The 17,182-nt window shown below is 39.7% G+C and overlaps 1 protein-coding gene and 1 long non-coding RNA gene across 3 annotated transcripts in view; one reads left to right on the forward strand and one right to left on the reverse strand.

Annotated features, from left to right (window-relative positions):
* The window catches only part of RPS6KA3 (ribosomal protein S6 kinase A3), a 43,523-nt gene that overhangs the window by 24,026 nt on the left and 2,315 nt on the right, over positions 1 to 17,182 (reverse strand). For both annotated transcript variants that reach the window (XM_083734296.1, XM_083734295.1), the window contains exons 2-4: positions 9,736 to 9,792; positions 3,330 to 3,446; positions 1,194 to 1,275 (exon numbers count right to left, since the gene is read on the reverse strand). In XM_083734296.1, coding sequence (XP_083590422.1) covers positions 1,194 to 1,275; positions 3,330 to 3,446; positions 9,736 to 9,792 — 256 coding nt within the window. The remainder of the gene's footprint in view (positions 1 to 1,193; positions 1,276 to 3,329; positions 3,447 to 9,735; positions 9,793 to 17,182) is intronic.
* On the forward strand, positions 5,351 to 13,118 carry LOC310842598. The gene is made up of 3 exons (XR_014563258.1): positions 5,351 to 6,933; positions 7,001 to 9,658; positions 9,691 to 13,118. It is a non-coding gene; the product is annotated as an uncharacterized lncRNA (long non-coding RNA).

A 17,182-nucleotide genomic window follows, 5' to 3' on the forward strand; every position in this document is an offset into this window, starting at 1 on the left:
GTACAGTAGGGTACTTTACTATAGCTCTCAAGGACTTTCTTCTCAATTTCTAGCCTGCTTTCCAAAAAGGGTGATCACCATAACTTTATCCCAGTGTTAAGTATTGGTGGAAGGATTTGTAGTATACATTATTCAACAACTAGCAAATTCATCACCCTGACAATTTTCCATTGTCTGTCGCTAAATACATACTATGCAATAAAAAAACTTGCAAAAAGAAATTAGGCATCTGTTGCATAAAGCAAGAGTACTGAACTTACATTATGAGTGCGAATTCTAAAACCGAAGCCAAGAAACTAAGTGCATTCAAATTCTATTTGCTCTATTTACAATTATTGTTTCTAAGCACTCATTCTAGCAAAACCATCAAGATGTGAACATAGTCCACATGAAGATGCCTGTAAAACTGTTGCACCAGGAAAATATTCAGTGCCATACACCCTATGTTATGGTGGATATGTATTTTTAGCCTCCAAATGCAGGCTATATTCATGTATAGCCCAACCCTAAGATTAACATTATTACTAATAATTTATTACTTATTATTAAATTTGTATACCACCCTATACCTGCAGATCTCAGGACTGTTCACAACCATAAAGTATCAGTGAACTAAACAGGTCTTATTTCGCAGCAAACGTGCATAGCAAAATGTTTAGAAGCATTAATAATGTTTAAAAAAAGTACAAGAAAAAGAGCTAATAAGCAAAACTCATGACAAATAGATGATTGAAAAAGACACCACTGTGTGTAAATTTAGATGCAGTCATCTAAATTTAGGCGCAGATTCCAGGGAACAAAAGCAAGGTTGTCTAAATATGAGCAAGTATCAAGTTCATGAATGTGCCTCAATGGGTTCCAACTTTTTCACATATACTACTTTTCAAAATCACATTCTTGATGGGGATATATATATATATATATATATATATATATATATATATATTCCAGTTGGATTGTATTGCCCTGAATATATGAATTCTGTCAACACCAGAAAATGCAATTGTTTGAATTCTTAGTTCCTGCAGTCCTTCATCGCACAACTGCCAGATTCAGACAGACAAAATGATTTTTCTAGCACCTTCCTTTTACTATCAGCTCCTCCACCACATCTCATTGCACTGTCAGTCTCTTGCAACAATGTTTCAATATATTCTTAAAACAATTATATTTAAAGAAATAATGTCATTTACCCTTGAGTGTTGCTTTTTTTAGCACCTTCATTGCATACAGCTGTCTTGCATCTGATCCTGAGATTTTTTTTACAAGGAATACCTGTATTAAACACATGAAACAATTCTATTACAATGATCCAACACACACTGAACAGACCCAGGGTAAGAACGTATTTGTGCACATACAGAAACATCAATCTCACATACCCATGCATGCTTGCATGCGTGAACGCCTGTCATATCTTGAGTCCCAATATGTAATATCTCTAATCTTTATCCCTGATTTTGAGAGCATCTATGCTACACAATATACCTTTGTTAAATGAATGCAAACGGCAAGGTAGGCATTATTCCACTTCTCTACATACTTTTAAAAAGCTGTGAATAAGACTCTGGCCCCAATTATATCAAAACAGGTGCACTTTCAGTATAATTTCATATTCCTAACTCACTAAGTATTGTTACAGCAAGGCTACTAGACTAGAAGGAGTGTACATTTCCTACCAGTAACTTACAGAAACCAAGTGCAAGGAACAGAGGAAATTGGATGCCAATGTCATAAATAAGATTGAATAGTCTTTTATCAAACCAAATTCCTTGAAAGGGGAACAGCAGTGAATAACAGAGCAAGCCAAACCCTGGCCGGAGAGATGCAGAGTCACTGCTACATCTGCAGCCTCATTGCTCATGCTGGTCAGGGCAAAAGCACAGCCGTCTGGCTAGATATCATCAAGTGATGGCAGTGGAGATGGCTCAGGATCCAGGGAATCCCTGATCAGTTCAGCCACTTGCCCTCCCTGGAACACTCCACTTACAGACATCTCACAGGTTACAGCAAGTCAGAAGTTTGTTGGGGGTGAACAGGGAGCCCAGCATCAGTGAAGGTGTTGTGGGCTGAGGGAGAATCTCTGCCCAGCTCACCCCCCGCCCCCGTGGCAGGTCAGGGACTTAGATTGAGCCCTTAGTTAAGAGGAGTTTATTTAAAGATGGCCACTCAGACCTTTTTGGCATTTAAATGTTGAATGAAGAAAATGTGTTGTTGTAAAATACAGTGGTACCTCGGGTTACAGACGCTTCAGCTTACAGACACCGCTAACCCAGAAATAGTACCTCGGATTAAGAACTTTGCCCAGGATGAGAACAGAAATTGCATGCCGGCAGTGCAGTGGCAGTGGGAGGCCCCATTAGCTAAAGTGGTGCTTCAGGTTAAGAGCAGTTTCAGGTTAAGAACAGACCACCGGAACAAATTAAGTTCTTAACCAGAGGTACCACTGTAGTCATCTTTGGACAAAGAATTCTGTGAGTGGTAGTTAGCTCAGCTGGTTAGAGTGTGGTGCAGATAATGCCAAGGTCATAGGTTCGATACCATATGGGCTACCTGCACGTTCCTGCAGTTTCAAGGGGCTGGACTAGATGACCCTTGGGGTCCCTTCAAACCCTACAATACTTTTATACTACACAAAGCTCAGTAGAATATTTCCACAGCTGAGGGGAAAATTTATGTCAAGTGTCTAACTCTGAAAAAGAAAATCAACACCACATACTACCATGGCAATCCTAGAAATATGCCTTAGTTCAAGAGATGCAAGTTTCCTTCCAATTGTGTCGAAGTATTAAAATAGGCAACTAAAACAAATTTCATTTTGCTCAGAGACCAATGCTTTTAGTTGCTTTAATGCTGATGGACATAGGTCAAGAATATATAGGTTTTCATCACTGACACATTGAAGACTCTTTCAAAATATGAACTAGATACAAAATATATGCATGCTTTAATTCATCCTTGAAAAGATATAGGGTGAGACTGGATTCTAGTGATATTCAGAGTAGACCAACCAGAATTATTTCAGTGGGTTTACTCTGAGAATGACTAAAACTGAATATCCCTCCACAGCATAAATATTAAGGTGATCTAGTGAAAAATATGTTTAATTTATACTGTTCACTGAAAAAATATGACAATAAGTATTCCTGCATATATGAATGCGAGCTAGGGCAGCAAACTAGGAGACAATTAAGGAGATTAGAACAAAAGATTCAAGAGGTGGTATTACAGAAACAGAGCATCTATTTTAGGAATTCTGGTTAGTGCTGGCTCAGGCAAGCCATCTGAGCACCATGACAGCTGGTATCAATTCCAGAGGTCCGTCTTACCTTTCCAAAAGACCCCTGTCCTAGCACTTTAAGGAGTTCAAATTGTGAAGGGTCTGCTTTTTCATGTCCTTCCTTGACGTGATATGTTATTGCAATCTCTTTAATATTGCCTTCTTCCTGCAAAGAAAACAAGAATAAAGCTCTCATTTTTATGTTCGGAATTCATGCCTGGAATATTCATCCTAGGCTGGTATTTAACTATTCACAGATGAAAGCAATTGTAATGGATAAAAGCCAACGAAGAAAAATATATATTCATTAAGTCCATTGCTGGTACCACTAGGAAAAACAGGAATGTAGAATTTCCACAAAAGTTTGGTTTTCTTCATGTTTGGGAAAACCACCAACTGAGGAATGAAAGATACCAAACTGCCAGATTTTTATAGAGTAGGGAAATACAAAATAACAGAAGGAAGCTTAGTTATGAACAGTTTCTTTTTTCCAAATTAAGAAAATAAAAAGCAGAAAATAGTCATCTGGCATATTCAGCTACCTAGTAAAAATACTAAGTTTAGGTCATTATCGTATGCCACTTTTTAAATGTTTCTTCAACATTTTGCTTGTTTCTCAATATAGCACGTAGTCGGTACAGGAACAGCTCTAGTCACTCTTCAAAATCGCAGCTTCAGCTGTCTTGTCTAAGAGCTAATTCACACATTATAAAAAAGGGGAGAAAGCAGGAGAAAAGTGACTCACTTCTGCTCCTAGTGTTGTTTGCTAAGGGGTGGGGTGGGGACTTATGGATGTCACCGCAGCAAGTATCTGCAAGTCCCACCATGGACATTTACAGGAAAAGCAGAAGTGTGAGTCTCTTGGGCTTCTTTTCCTGATTGTGTATTATGTGCAAACTGACTGGTGGTTCATGCATTGAAGAGGAAGGGATTCCACAACCATAATGGGTCTCTGCTCAACTCTCTCAAAGCATTGCTCCTAGCCTCCATAAGCAGTATTGATTTTATAGGATTATTTAATACAAATAGTAAAAAGAAAAGAATTAATTACATCAAATAGTTTATTCTCAACAATTGGTCACTTTTATATCTAACCATTCTTCCAAAGAGATCAGGCAGGGTAACATGCATTTAATTATCAGTTTTATCATTGCAATCTTTCTGAGAGGTAGGTGAGCCCGAGCCACTGTGCCTTGCTTATTCCATTGAACCTCCTGGCTGAGTGGAGACTTGAACCTGGCCACAACTCACTATACATTTCATTGTTACATAGTAGGCAAAGCTTTTCCTATACATAAAAGGAGTTTTAGGATTGTATTACAGTGGTACCTTGGGATGCGAATGGGATCCGTTCCGGAGCCCCATTCACATCCTGAACAGAACGTAAGACGTGGCTGCGCGGGGAAGGAGAATTAAAAGAGCCATGTGTTAGAAGCAACAGTCAGAAGTAGAAGAACTGTAATAATTCAAGTAAATTGAACTAAAGGAAAGACAGGAGATGTAATAAAGGAGCATGGAAGAAAGCAGCTATGTGTGTGGAAGAAAAATGTATTTGCTGCTTCTGTATTTCACAAGAGTGAAACTGAGTAATTGCTATCCTTTCAGCAGCTGGCTTTATTCTCCTTGCTGGCATGATGCAGAGTATACACATGATGACAACAGGGAAGTGAAATATTATTGCATAATTTCAGAGATAATAAATTACTGTATACAGCACTCTCAGGGATCATGTGTATTAGATTGTGCCCTAAATAAATCTATTGTGCGGCCAAATTTAGAAAGCCACATAGAGTCGTGTTCTTGTAGCCCCATCTCAAAAAGAGCTAGAAAAGTACAGAAGAGGTCAAACAAGAAGACAAAAGCGTTGGAGCACCTTCCCTACAAGTACAGCAGCAGCACCGACACTTTGGAACTCCCTGCCTATTGATATAACACAGGCCCCTTCACTGTAGTGTTTTTTTGGCGTGTGCTGAAGACATTCTTATTTAGATAAACCTACCCAGAGGTTTAGAAAGTTTGCCTGAGATTTGTTTTAGTCTACTTTATTGCCATTTTAGCATTCTGTATGTTGTACTTTTTTGTGTGTTATCTTTATTGTTTTATCATTTTTGTAAACCACTTTATGGTTTTTTTATAATCTACAGATTCTATGAAATAAATAAGAAATAAAGTGTCCGGTGCACTTTAGTCAGGTTTTATAGAATTATGCATGATGCAGGAAAAGTAGGCACAGAATTTTTCTCCCTCACGTTAGGGTGGTATTAAACTAAACTGTACTCAAACGAAACCCACTGAAATTAAGATGACTCAGGTCCATTACTTTCAGTGGGTTTACTCTGAGTAAAACTTAGCTGAATACTATCTTTAGAATACTATCTTCTGCATCATCCAGTGAGATTGATTGGTAGCAGATTCAGGGGACATAAAAGAAGGGCGTTCTTAATACAACACATTATTAATCTATGGTGTTTCACCACCACAAGATGAAGTCATTGCTTAAGATAGATTTAAAATAATTAAGCACATTTATGGAGGATAGAGTTAACAACAACAACAATGTGGCTAACAGATGTCGTTATGTCCTACTCTTCCTCCAAAGGGAGTCCAGGGTGGCTAACAATGTTTAAACAAATAGAACCAACATAAAACGAAAGCTAAATGGAACAGTTGTTGTGTACCTCTGAACACCAGATGCTGAGGACAAATAGTGGGGTAAGGGGTATAGCCTTGCTGACTTATTATGGGCTTCTCAGAAGAAATCAACTGACTGCAGCAAACAGAATGCTTAAAAGAAGATCTTTGGGCTAATCCAACTGGGCTTTTCTTGAGTTCTTACCCCGTACCAAACCGTACCACACATGCACCAATCACAAGCATGGATATTTCTCATACTAGGGGCTGCAACCCTGCTCACTCCACTAACCAGCCCTATTCCCATTCGCTCCACAATAACCACTAGAGCTTCTCCTTCCTACTCCATGCAACTACTGAGCTCACTTTTCACTTTCCCAGCTCCATCTCTGAAGCCACTTCTCTCTTCTAATCTGCAGCCCCCTTCGCACCTGTTTTCACCTGAACCCACAAGCCTATACCTCCTGCTTCCCCGTTTTTGCGCAACCACCCCCCTTGCACACAAACCATCCCATGGTAGCCTCTTGCACCTATCTTGCCCCACACATTGCTACTAAATATCCTTTCCATCCAACTAGAAAGCCACCATCCCCTCCTATTCTTCAGGTCCTTTCATGTCCCTGATTTCATTTTCAACCCCATTCCCATGCCTCCTTTTCCATCATTGATTTGCAAACCCTTTTGCTTAGTTGATATTCCTGCACTGCAAGGGGTTAGAGACCAGGTGACCCTTGGGGTCCCTTCCCTTCCAACTCTACATTTCCATGATTCTCTCTTTCCCCCTTTCCCCCCTTCCCCTTCTTACCTTTTTCAACTCACCCTTGCACATAGGCCACCCCCACTTCTATGCCTCATCCTCTCTCCTAATCTGCACCCCACTTTGCACACACCCCATGATAGCATATGTTACTGAATCTTTAAAATGAATAGACTCTTAAGAGCAAGCCTATCAGTTAGCTTGTTCAGTTGGAGAATGTTAAATTCAGTTGATGAATGTTATATGTATATTGTATGACTGTAGGGTGTTTGCTTGTTAATAAAACATGTTCTAAATTATTACGTTAGATCTGGAACTTTGTATGACTGTAGGGCGTTTGCTTGTTAATAAAACATGTTCTAAATTATTACGTTAGATCTGAAAATTAATGTTGAAGTAAATACATGGTACCAGGAGTGAAATACACTGTGTGAAGCTACTATGGATTATCTGAGGGCTTTGTATATCTCTCACATACATGAATCTGCTGAAGAGTAGAAGAAGCAAGAAGCGAGGAACACTGAAAGGAAAAAAAGAGGCTACTTTAAACAAAGAACAGCAGAGGTTTGAGTAAAGTAGGGATGGGAGGGTAAGTTTTTTAAGGAATTGTTATCACCTGTTGCTTGTTGCTCAGGGCTCCTTTGGATAGAATAAAAAGAATTAAGAGAAATTTTATGCCTGATTTGCTTTCATAATTTTAACGGACCCAAAATGACTCTCTTGCCCAGAATCTCCAAAACCATAGGCCAACACTGCATATTGCCTCCCCACAACAACTGGGACTCTTGCTTTTGGAAAAAGACAATGTCTTTTGACCACTTTGATCACTATAAGTCTCTTTAACAGAAGAGTTGAGTAATGGGGGTGTTGAATGGACATGCATATAGGGACTGAAGTAACGTATATCAGAGTAAGTAGGGTAGAAGTTAGAGAGAGAAATATGGAGCACTCCTCCCCACAAATATTCTAACCAGAGCCATGAAATTTTACAGGCCTTTAAGTAGCCATTAATGACAGATGTGCTGCTTTCTATTCTCCTTCACTTTATCATAACATCTCAAGTTGAAAATAGATCTAAATGGATTTTCTGGCCCCTTTCCATCCCAGAATGTTACATATGTAAAGAAGTTCTTGGCATATCATGCTAAACTCTGTCAAGAATCTGCAAAGTGTTAAGTTCTTTTATGAATGTCAGAGAATAGATTTCACACATCTATCTGGTTTATAAACAACACCCTTGTATGAAACAACTGGTTTGGGAAAATTCTAATATTTTCTAGGTAAAATTATTATTTGTTTTTAATTATGGTGAAAACTCAGACAAGTGTTTATGTCTTTGATTCAGCAGTAAAGAATGTATGATTTTATCTTTGTGCTTGTCTCTTTGATCCAGCACAGTCATCCATCAATAGAATGGAGAGCTAAACAATTTCGAGTGATTCCCCTCCCACATTCCCAATATTTGTTCTAGGACAACATGGGAGGTAGGGTGGGGGTGGGGAGGGCTGCAGAAGAAAACAGACCAAAATATCTCCCTCCCTATCTTTTATATCATTTTAATTACATCTTGGTGGTGGCACCACTTTCTGGAATTCTTGGCACTGAAATATCTAACTGATTTGAAATGTCTATTTGATTTATTTCTTACCTGCTATCATGCATTTGACCAAAACATTATTATAATTTAGCCTGAATCCAATGTTGTCTGTGCATGGGGAGAACACAATAACCACTTACACAACAATTTTCTTTCATCCCAATGCAGCCCCCCCCCCTCAAAATCTGCTCTGGAGGGTTGGGGGGTGTCTTGTGGTCCTCTACAAATCAAAATAGCAATCTCCTATAACCACTTTCTGGGGTCTGCTCTTCATGAAGGACTGGAGCAACTTTAGAACAGTACCCTAGGTTGGTGAACAGTTCACCAGGACACGTGGAAGATTCCTACTTTCAGTTAGAACACTTCAGCTTAACTTTAAGTCTGTTATGTAAGGAATGAACTTACATAAAAAGTAACCTTGTTCCATTGGCCCACAGTAACACAGTACAGGTTACTGGATAATATTGTGGTTTTAAGAAACACATTCTGGCATAAATTCATCCTGCCCATAATTTCTTTTTCCTCTACTCCTGAAGTCAGGGAATTATCTAGAATTCATTTTTCTCAATGGGTTATGGAACAAAGGTTGAGTTCTCCTAAGATAAACAGGACTTACAAACTAGCTATGCTGCAACCCGATACACAGTCACTGTGGCTTACATCTGAGTAAGTAAAGGGGAGGAGAAGGGCAGCACTAAAAAGAACAAGAACAAAGGGAGCAAAAGAGGCAGCAAAGTCTCAAAAAACCGTTGAAAGATCAATCTTTATGAATAGTAATAGTGTTGGTGGAACAAAAATGTCCATTGCATTTCATATGATAACAACTTCCCTCAGGAGCACAAGATTACAGTTCTCATATCAAGGCAACACTTCTCTCTTTTTTTTCTGAGTAGGGATGTATAACACTGCACAGTTAAATGCCTGGGAAGTACCACCTTCATCTGATAATAGTTCACAAGAAGAAGAACTGAGGACCATGTTCCAAACTTAAAGTTTAAATTTAATGCAATACTTTTTTTTATTCTATTGCCACAAGCCAAACATGTATTTAGGCATATTATATTCCATACAAGTACCACAAAACTGATATAAAAAATGAAGTAACTTGGCAGCAGTCAATGGATACAGCCATTCTAACTAGAGGAGTCACTACTACTTCATCAGCTCTGCTGAGATGCCAGCTCCATCAGCCGTTTCTTTTCCTTCAACAGCCATATGGCAATAGTCATAGGCATTCTTTCAGGATGCAATTGGGGGCAGGGATACAAGGGAAGCAAGGTGACAGCATAGGCTCAGCTGAGGCCCCAGCAATTTTTGGTTCCTCCTCTCTATTCCAGCCAGTCATTGTAAGAACTTTGCAACTAGTGCTTGATTTTGCTTTTGCCCTGAATATGTGCATGCATACTAGTTGGCTAAGCACCATAGGCTGAGACTGTCCAGGCAACATGTCAACACTCAGGTTTTACTTACTGATTGTGGATTCATCTCTTCTTCTCCCATAGGTTCATCCATGATTTGTTGGCCATTCTGCAAAAAAAGAAAGGGGGTTCATAAAGCAACTAAAGTAGAAACATTTCTCTACATCTTATTAAAACTAACAAAACAATGGGTTATATTCAACTAAGTCTTACCCAAAGTATAACAATTGAAATTAATGAACCTAAGTTTGTCATGTCTATTAACAGCAATGAATCTACTCCATGGGTAGGCAAACTAAGGCCCGGGGGCCGGATCCAGTTCAATCGCCTTCTAAACCCAGCCTTCAGACGGTCCGGGAATCAGCGTATTTTTACATGAGTAGAATGTGTCCTTTTATTTAAAAAGCATCTCTGGGTTATTTGTGGGGCATAGGAATTCATTCATATTTTATTTCAAAATATAGTCCGGCCCCTCACAAGGTCTGAGGGACAGTGGACTGGCCCCCTGGTGAAAAAGGTTTGCTGACCCCTGGTCTACTCTGAGTAGGACTAGCATTGGCTAAAACTCAAAGTTATTTGCCAGTATCAATTACTATAAAATATGGTTGCAACTACTGTCTTGCTGGGCAGTGAATGGGGGGGGGGGACTTTCCAGAAAGAAAATAAGGTGTACAATTCTAAGCTACTAACTATTTAGAGCACTTATGACTAGAAGCCCATAGATCTGCAAAAAGCAAGATGAAGACAACAACCCATCATACAAAACAAACATTTAAACTGGACCTTGACAATGGCAAAGGTGATGCAGGTCTATTGAAAATTATTGTGTTTTAAATAATATGTAAGTTCTATTACTGTGAAGTGAAGATAAAGAATAGAATTATAGGACTGCAATGCTTAATCAATTAGATATATCAATAAACCACTTTAAAAGTGGCCATTTAGACAGCAAGTACTATATTAAGGGGACTTTCCCTCTTATGCAAGATAAAATGCCTCATAAGATTTTTCCTCTCATATATATCACCTTAAAAAAAATCAAATGATGTATGCTACTTGCTTCAGAACTTTTTTTTTTTTTGGCCAATGTGTGAATCAAATCCATTAAAGCAGTATCAGTCAAGTTTTACTGTGCAACCCACTGCATATCTATTTCATATCTTGGCTCTTGGCTATCTTGTACTAAAAACACAGATATGAGTTGCCCTGGGACTGGAGAGTAGAAGGAAAACACACTTTGGCTTTTGTCATTGCCCAGAGGACCCAGGACCACTAAGAGACCGCCTCCCCTGCCTCCCAGGAGTAACATCAAGGCAATCGGAAGTCTAACCTGGCCCTAGTTCTCAGCCAGAGAAGCAGCAGCTGCAAGGGGCATGCCTTCCCCACTCCCTGCTTGAAAGAACACTGAGCCACAACTGCCTGCTGCCCTGAGAATGCAAAAGCAAGGGGAAAGAACACCCCGACTCCATTCAGCGGCCAAATGAACAAAATACACTAATTGCTATTCAAGAAAGAACACCAGCAGAGAAGATCGATCCAGTCCAACCTGGATAAAACTGTTTGTGGCCTACCCATAGGCATCTGGTTGACCACCGCAAGAACAGACTGCTGGACTAGATGGGCCTCTGGCTCCTTTTAGTACCCTCTAGCAGTCTCACTATTTTGTTCCGGCTTAAAGAACTGATATCTCTATATTTTCCAGTATTCAAAACACCCATTGTGCTAGGCACATTTTGTAATAGGGAATTTCATTAGTGTGAGCAGTTTCTGAGCTCTGGGTGCAGTACTGCATCTAAGATTTCAGATTAAAACTGCAGAGCTGAAGGAAAGGAGGACCTTTTTCTGCCTCTCCAGTTCCAGCTACTCTCTGAAGGCTGGAGAAGAGACCCTCTTAAGAATATTAGAGGGATGACCAGGGGAAAATGTGAAAAATGATATATTTTAGCTGCAGTTCATTCATTTTCAGCTTTGCCTAGACATTCTGTTGTTGCGCCCATAATCTAGGTTTAAGGTGCCATTTATCTCCTAGCTTTCATATCTCAGTTTATAATACTGATCTTTTCCCTTTATTCTCCTTTCCTTGTGTACCTTGTATTTGTCATTTGTAAGACTGATGCCTAGACTTCTCTCTCTCTCTCTTTTTAAAATCACTTTAGGAAACAATAATTGCCTGAAAATCAGTATAAACATACAGGAAATAAAATAGGTAAATAATTTGTGTACAATAGGATAACAGGTTGAGAGCAAGTTTCCCCACCCTGCACACTCAAGGGCAGGGGTTGGCAACCTAAGGCCCATGGGCTGGGGGTCGTTTAACCAGCCCCCAAGCCGCCCCCGAACCAAGCCGCCTGCACGGCGAGTCCCCATGCGCTGCACTAAACTGGCACTGCATGGGAACTCGCGTCTGTGGTGCCGGAAATCACATTTGCACAGACGTAGATGCCAGAAATTGCGGGCGGGTGCGCTCACACAAGCGATCTGCCCCACGGAGGGATCTCTGCTGGAGTGAACCGGCCCAGGCGAGGTAAACCTTGCTGACCCCTGCTCAAGGATCTAAGCAGCACTAAAGCAGCAGCCATGTTAGCTGGAGCACAGCATTTGTCTACCAACCTCTCATCCAGACTTGGCTGCTCAAAGGAAGTTACTCTAAAACACTTCCTAGGATGACACTGCTTTAAAGCAAAATATCAAGATGGGTGTATTTCAGTGTGACTTGGCACTGGGAACTGCCAGAGATAAGAAGCACTGCATTTATCAACACCTTCCCAGAAACAAACAGAAGCCTCTGTATGACTCTCCTCTTTCTTCAGACCCTACTTACTAATTTCCACTTACTTAAACCAGGCAGTTATCCAACTTTCAGTGTCAAAGATGGCAAAGCAGCCTTCGCCACCTGACGCAAAACCAAGAGATGTAGATTTAAACAATTTCTTATCACTCTGTTGTCTGGGTAACCCAAAGAAACACACCAGGCTCTTACTCATCCTCGTGAATCCAAATCAAAATACACTACGGACTACTAAAATACTGCTTTCCTCCAGCCAGAGTTCATTTTATATAAAAACATTTAAATGGATGTGAAGAAAATTTAGAGCACAATTCCTTACACTTTTAATTATTTAGCATCATTATCACATTAGGAACATTAGTATTCCAAGTAAAACTTGTGGAACACATATTTGCACTAACTTCTATATGATTCTACATTACTTTTAGCAGCATATAATTGCCTTGCTCACAAGGGACACCCAGCAAGAATGAGCTGCATGTACCAGATCTCTAATCTGTTTTATGATTTGGCTAGTAAATCAGACTAGTGAAGGGCTGGTCGCGAAAGGTGATTCATTATAGCCAGTCATTTTCTCCAGCAGGATGAGTGTACTAAAATGACACATTGCCAAAGACTGTTTAGCCCTCTGGTGTGTTCATCACCACATATAGTCTTACTCTAAAACAGATACAGATAGATGTATCACATGTTTACATCAGTAACAACTGAAAGATTGCAGTGGGGCTAAGTTGTAGAAGAAAGTAAGTTAAAAATAAGTCAATTTACAATGGTTTTCCATATTAGAAAATATTGTCTAGATGTTTCAATGCAAGATAAATCACAAAATTCCAAGTATTACAGTTGCTAGTGTAATCTGGCATTTCAAATACCTGACTGCACAGTATGAAAACACTCAAATAATTGGAAAAATAATACAAGTTACAATACAAAGAAGATCGCAAACTTATTTTATCTTGCAACCTTTCTGGTAAAAGATTTGAGTGTAAAAGCTATGCAGGTCAAAGGTCATTAACAGGAAAAATGATATTTTGTAGGTTTATGTATCGTTTAGCATTTTTATGAATTTTGTACTAAGAGCAATGTACATATCACAGTAAATAATACAGTGGTACCTCGGGTTAAGAACTTAATTCGTTCAGGAGGTCCGTTCTTAACCTGAAACTGTTCTTAACCTGAAGCACCACTTTAGCTAATGGGGCCTCCTGCTGCCGCCGCGCCGCCAGAGCACAATTTCTGTTCTCATCCTTGAAGCAAAGTTCTTAACCCGAGGTACTATTTCTGGGTTAGCGGAGTCTGTAACCTGAAGCGTCTGTAACCTAAGGTACCACTGTGCTGTCTTTACAATGATCATGTTCAGACACAACTACAGGTAATCAATTAGCCTATGCATGAGCCACGTGAAAGTGCTTGCAAACTGAGCTCTCCTGCTTCGCTCCTCCCTTCCTCTGTCAGGGAAACAAACCATGGAGTGGCAGGCTTAGCAATACTCCAAGCCAGTGCTTGTGGGTTGTTTCTCTCAAAACAGACCACAATTCTGAAGCCAAGTTTTTTTCTTGGTTGCCCACTGCCCAATCATGCTTTGGGGGGGGGGGGTAAGCAAGCTATGAGTGCTGGTTCAGACATAATGCAAAGCCAGTAGTTTCCCTGAAGCTTCCAAACAGTAGAGCTCAGCATACTCACACTTCAATGTGGCTTGCGCACAGGTTCATTTGGCTAACTGCAGTTAAGATTGCAGAAATGATATATCACTACAATGAGCCAGATATTTTTGGAAAACGCTGAAGACAGCTATTAGTAAGGGCTTCTTTTTTTCTATTTTCAGCCTAATTATATTCATATTTACTCAGAAGTAGTCATGTTAATTTCAACAGAACTTACTCCTAGGTGAATATGCTTAGGGCTGAATCCCTAAGTTATATTTTTGTTTCTTTCAAACTGCTTACTGCTCCATATTTTTCGCTCCATATTTATTTCTTAAAACTGAAAATGAAGAGGATGATGTAAACAACCTCTGTACTTCACTCAGGCACAGCAATGGTTACAGTTAATGGTTTTTTTATTTTTTCTTTCACTGGTTTGTACATCTTACTTTTTACAGCTGTGTTCTCAAAAATTAATAAACATATTTTTTCAATTGCTCCTTGTAGGTTTAAATGCTGTTTTTTAGGTAATTCATAAGCAAATCATTGGATTAACTGGTAATGCACATTCTAGTGTTTTTTCAATTCTATAACCTTCAAGCAAGAAACTGAAATCTCTCACAATGCCACCCTGCAAATATAGCATCTTGTTCGTTTACATTTCCGGCATTTTACAGGAACATATACATGTTTGTTTAAAATGTCAGTTTAAAAGTTGCAACACAGCTCTGTACACATTCTTCTTTGCTACCGTATTTCCTTCAGCTGGGAGGGCATATTATCTCCACAAGGTTGTTGCAAGGATATTGGTGGTGAGAATAGCAGCTTGCCACAACCCATGACAGTACAATAGGAAAGTGTGCCAGGGATGAGAAGTATGAACAGTTTAAAGGCACCTAGAACAGATTCCAAGCCCCATTTGATAGCAGACAATTGTCTGCATAGGTTATGATACCACCAGCCCTCTATCAATATGACCAGCGCTTTCCCTACTGACAGTCTCAATAAAAGGCAAAGAAGCAATTTTTCAGAAAGGGGCTTATTCTCACTTCAAACCATTAAACACTACAATTTGCCTTCTTAAAACATTTTGATATAAGCAAATACTATAGCCATGATTAAATACTTACATGATGAAAACACTTAACATATAATTAGAAGGTTTTAAAATAAAGTAATGCACACTTTCCCCATCTCTCCAGCCAGCCATCTACACACAATGTGTTTTTGTCCTGTATTCCACTAAGCAAAATGGCTTTGAGTTACTGTTATAATCTTTTTCCCCTTCCCTAACATCCATTTTTGATGAGAGTCATGCATTTGGGACAAAAAAAAATTAACCTCACCTATCTGGGGTCTGAACTGGCTGTGACTGACAAGGAATGAGACCAAAATGATCAGGAGGGGGATGGAGCCACTTCCTTATGTGGAAAGGTTGTGGTTTTTAGTTTAGCGAAAAGCCAAGTAAGAGGCAGCATGATCAAAGTGTATAAATCTATGCATGCTATGGAAAAAGTGGATAGAAAAAAGTTTCTCTCATAACACTAGAATTTGGGGATATTCAGTGAAGCTGAATGTTGGAAGATTCAGCACAGACAAACGAAAGTACCTTCTTCCTTCAATGAATAATTATACTATGGATTTCACTCCCACAAGAGGCTATGTTCTTCCTCTGCTGTCAGAGATAGTATGTTTCTGGGTATCAGTTAGTGGAAACCACAGACATCTGGTTGGGTACTGAGAGAACAGGATGTGGACAAATGGGTCATTGGCCTGATTCAGTGGGCTGTTCTCGTGTTCATAGCCAACTCTAGTTGCAGCTCAGACTGGAGTTTTGAGAATTAATTAATTTCACTTAACCAAATGAAACTGGCTATATTTAATTCTTTATGCAAAGAAAGCCAGAGGCTTTTGGGTCACAATCATGTCTTAAACAAGCATTGTTCCTAATTACCAAGGTCTATCACTATGAGCATTCCCAAGCAATATTATTTATTCATTAATTTAAATCACACTACTGTCTTGAAAGAATAGGGTGGGAAGAAACACTTTTAATTATTTCACATCAAAATTACTTTTTTGAAAGATGCACTCTTCCACATGGGATCTACCTAGAAGTTTCTTCCATGGAGCAGGATACCATATTATGTTTGAAACCCTTAAGTGCATTGGTTCCATAGTGTATAACATTCCTACACCAACGCTAGTCGCAATCAGGAATATGTGGAGCTGGCAAAGATTATCTGGATGAGCAGATACTCCTGGTAGTGGGCAATTTTATCATTATAAACAAAAATAGCTAAGTTTCTGACCAGGCTGCAGACCACATTGTGATCTGCCTGCCTGGTGTGAAGACTGCAAATGTCATTCATCATCTAGAGAGGCTGGTAGATGGTGCTGGGGAGAAGTCAGTGGTCATGCTGCATCCTGGCACCAATGGCATGGGCTAATGTAGTCATGCTCCAACCCCCATCAGCCCCAGTTAGCATGGACAATGGCTAGGGATGTACTCCAGTAATTTCTGGAGGGCACCATGCTGGCTACCCTTGATATAGCTGGGAATGCCTCTGGCTAATTAAACAATCTATTGGGGGGGTTGTTACTATGCTATGCATTTATATGCTTTGGAAAGGAGGCCTGGGGGTGCGGAGTGGCACCAAAAAAGGCACCAAGGGCCACATGCAGTCCTTGAGCCACAAGTTTGACTGCCCTGCTATAAATAAGGGGGACGGACATGACAGAACTGCATAAAATTGTGCAAACTGTTCTTCACACAGTTCATAGTTAAAGGCTTTAAAAGGGGAATTAGACAAATTAATGGAAAGTAAGACCATCTACTAGCCATAATGACTTTATTCTATCTTCACTGTAGAAGTAGTATGTCTCTGAAAACCAGCCAGTGACGATCATGAATAGAAAAATACTGTTGTACTCATGTCCTGCCACTGGGATTTCCATAAGCATCTGGTGAGAAAAGAATGTTGGCCTGGACAGACATTTGGTCTGATCCAGTGGGGCTGCTTTTATGTTCTTAGATGCTGCACATAAAAAGCACAACACAGATCATA

The sequence above is a fragment of the Podarcis gaigeae genome (genome assembly GCF_964106915.1).
Source record: "Podarcis gaigeae genome assembly, chromosome: 4".
Taxonomy (NCBI): Eukaryota; Metazoa; Chordata; class Lepidosauria; order Squamata; family Lacertidae; genus Podarcis; species Podarcis gaigeae.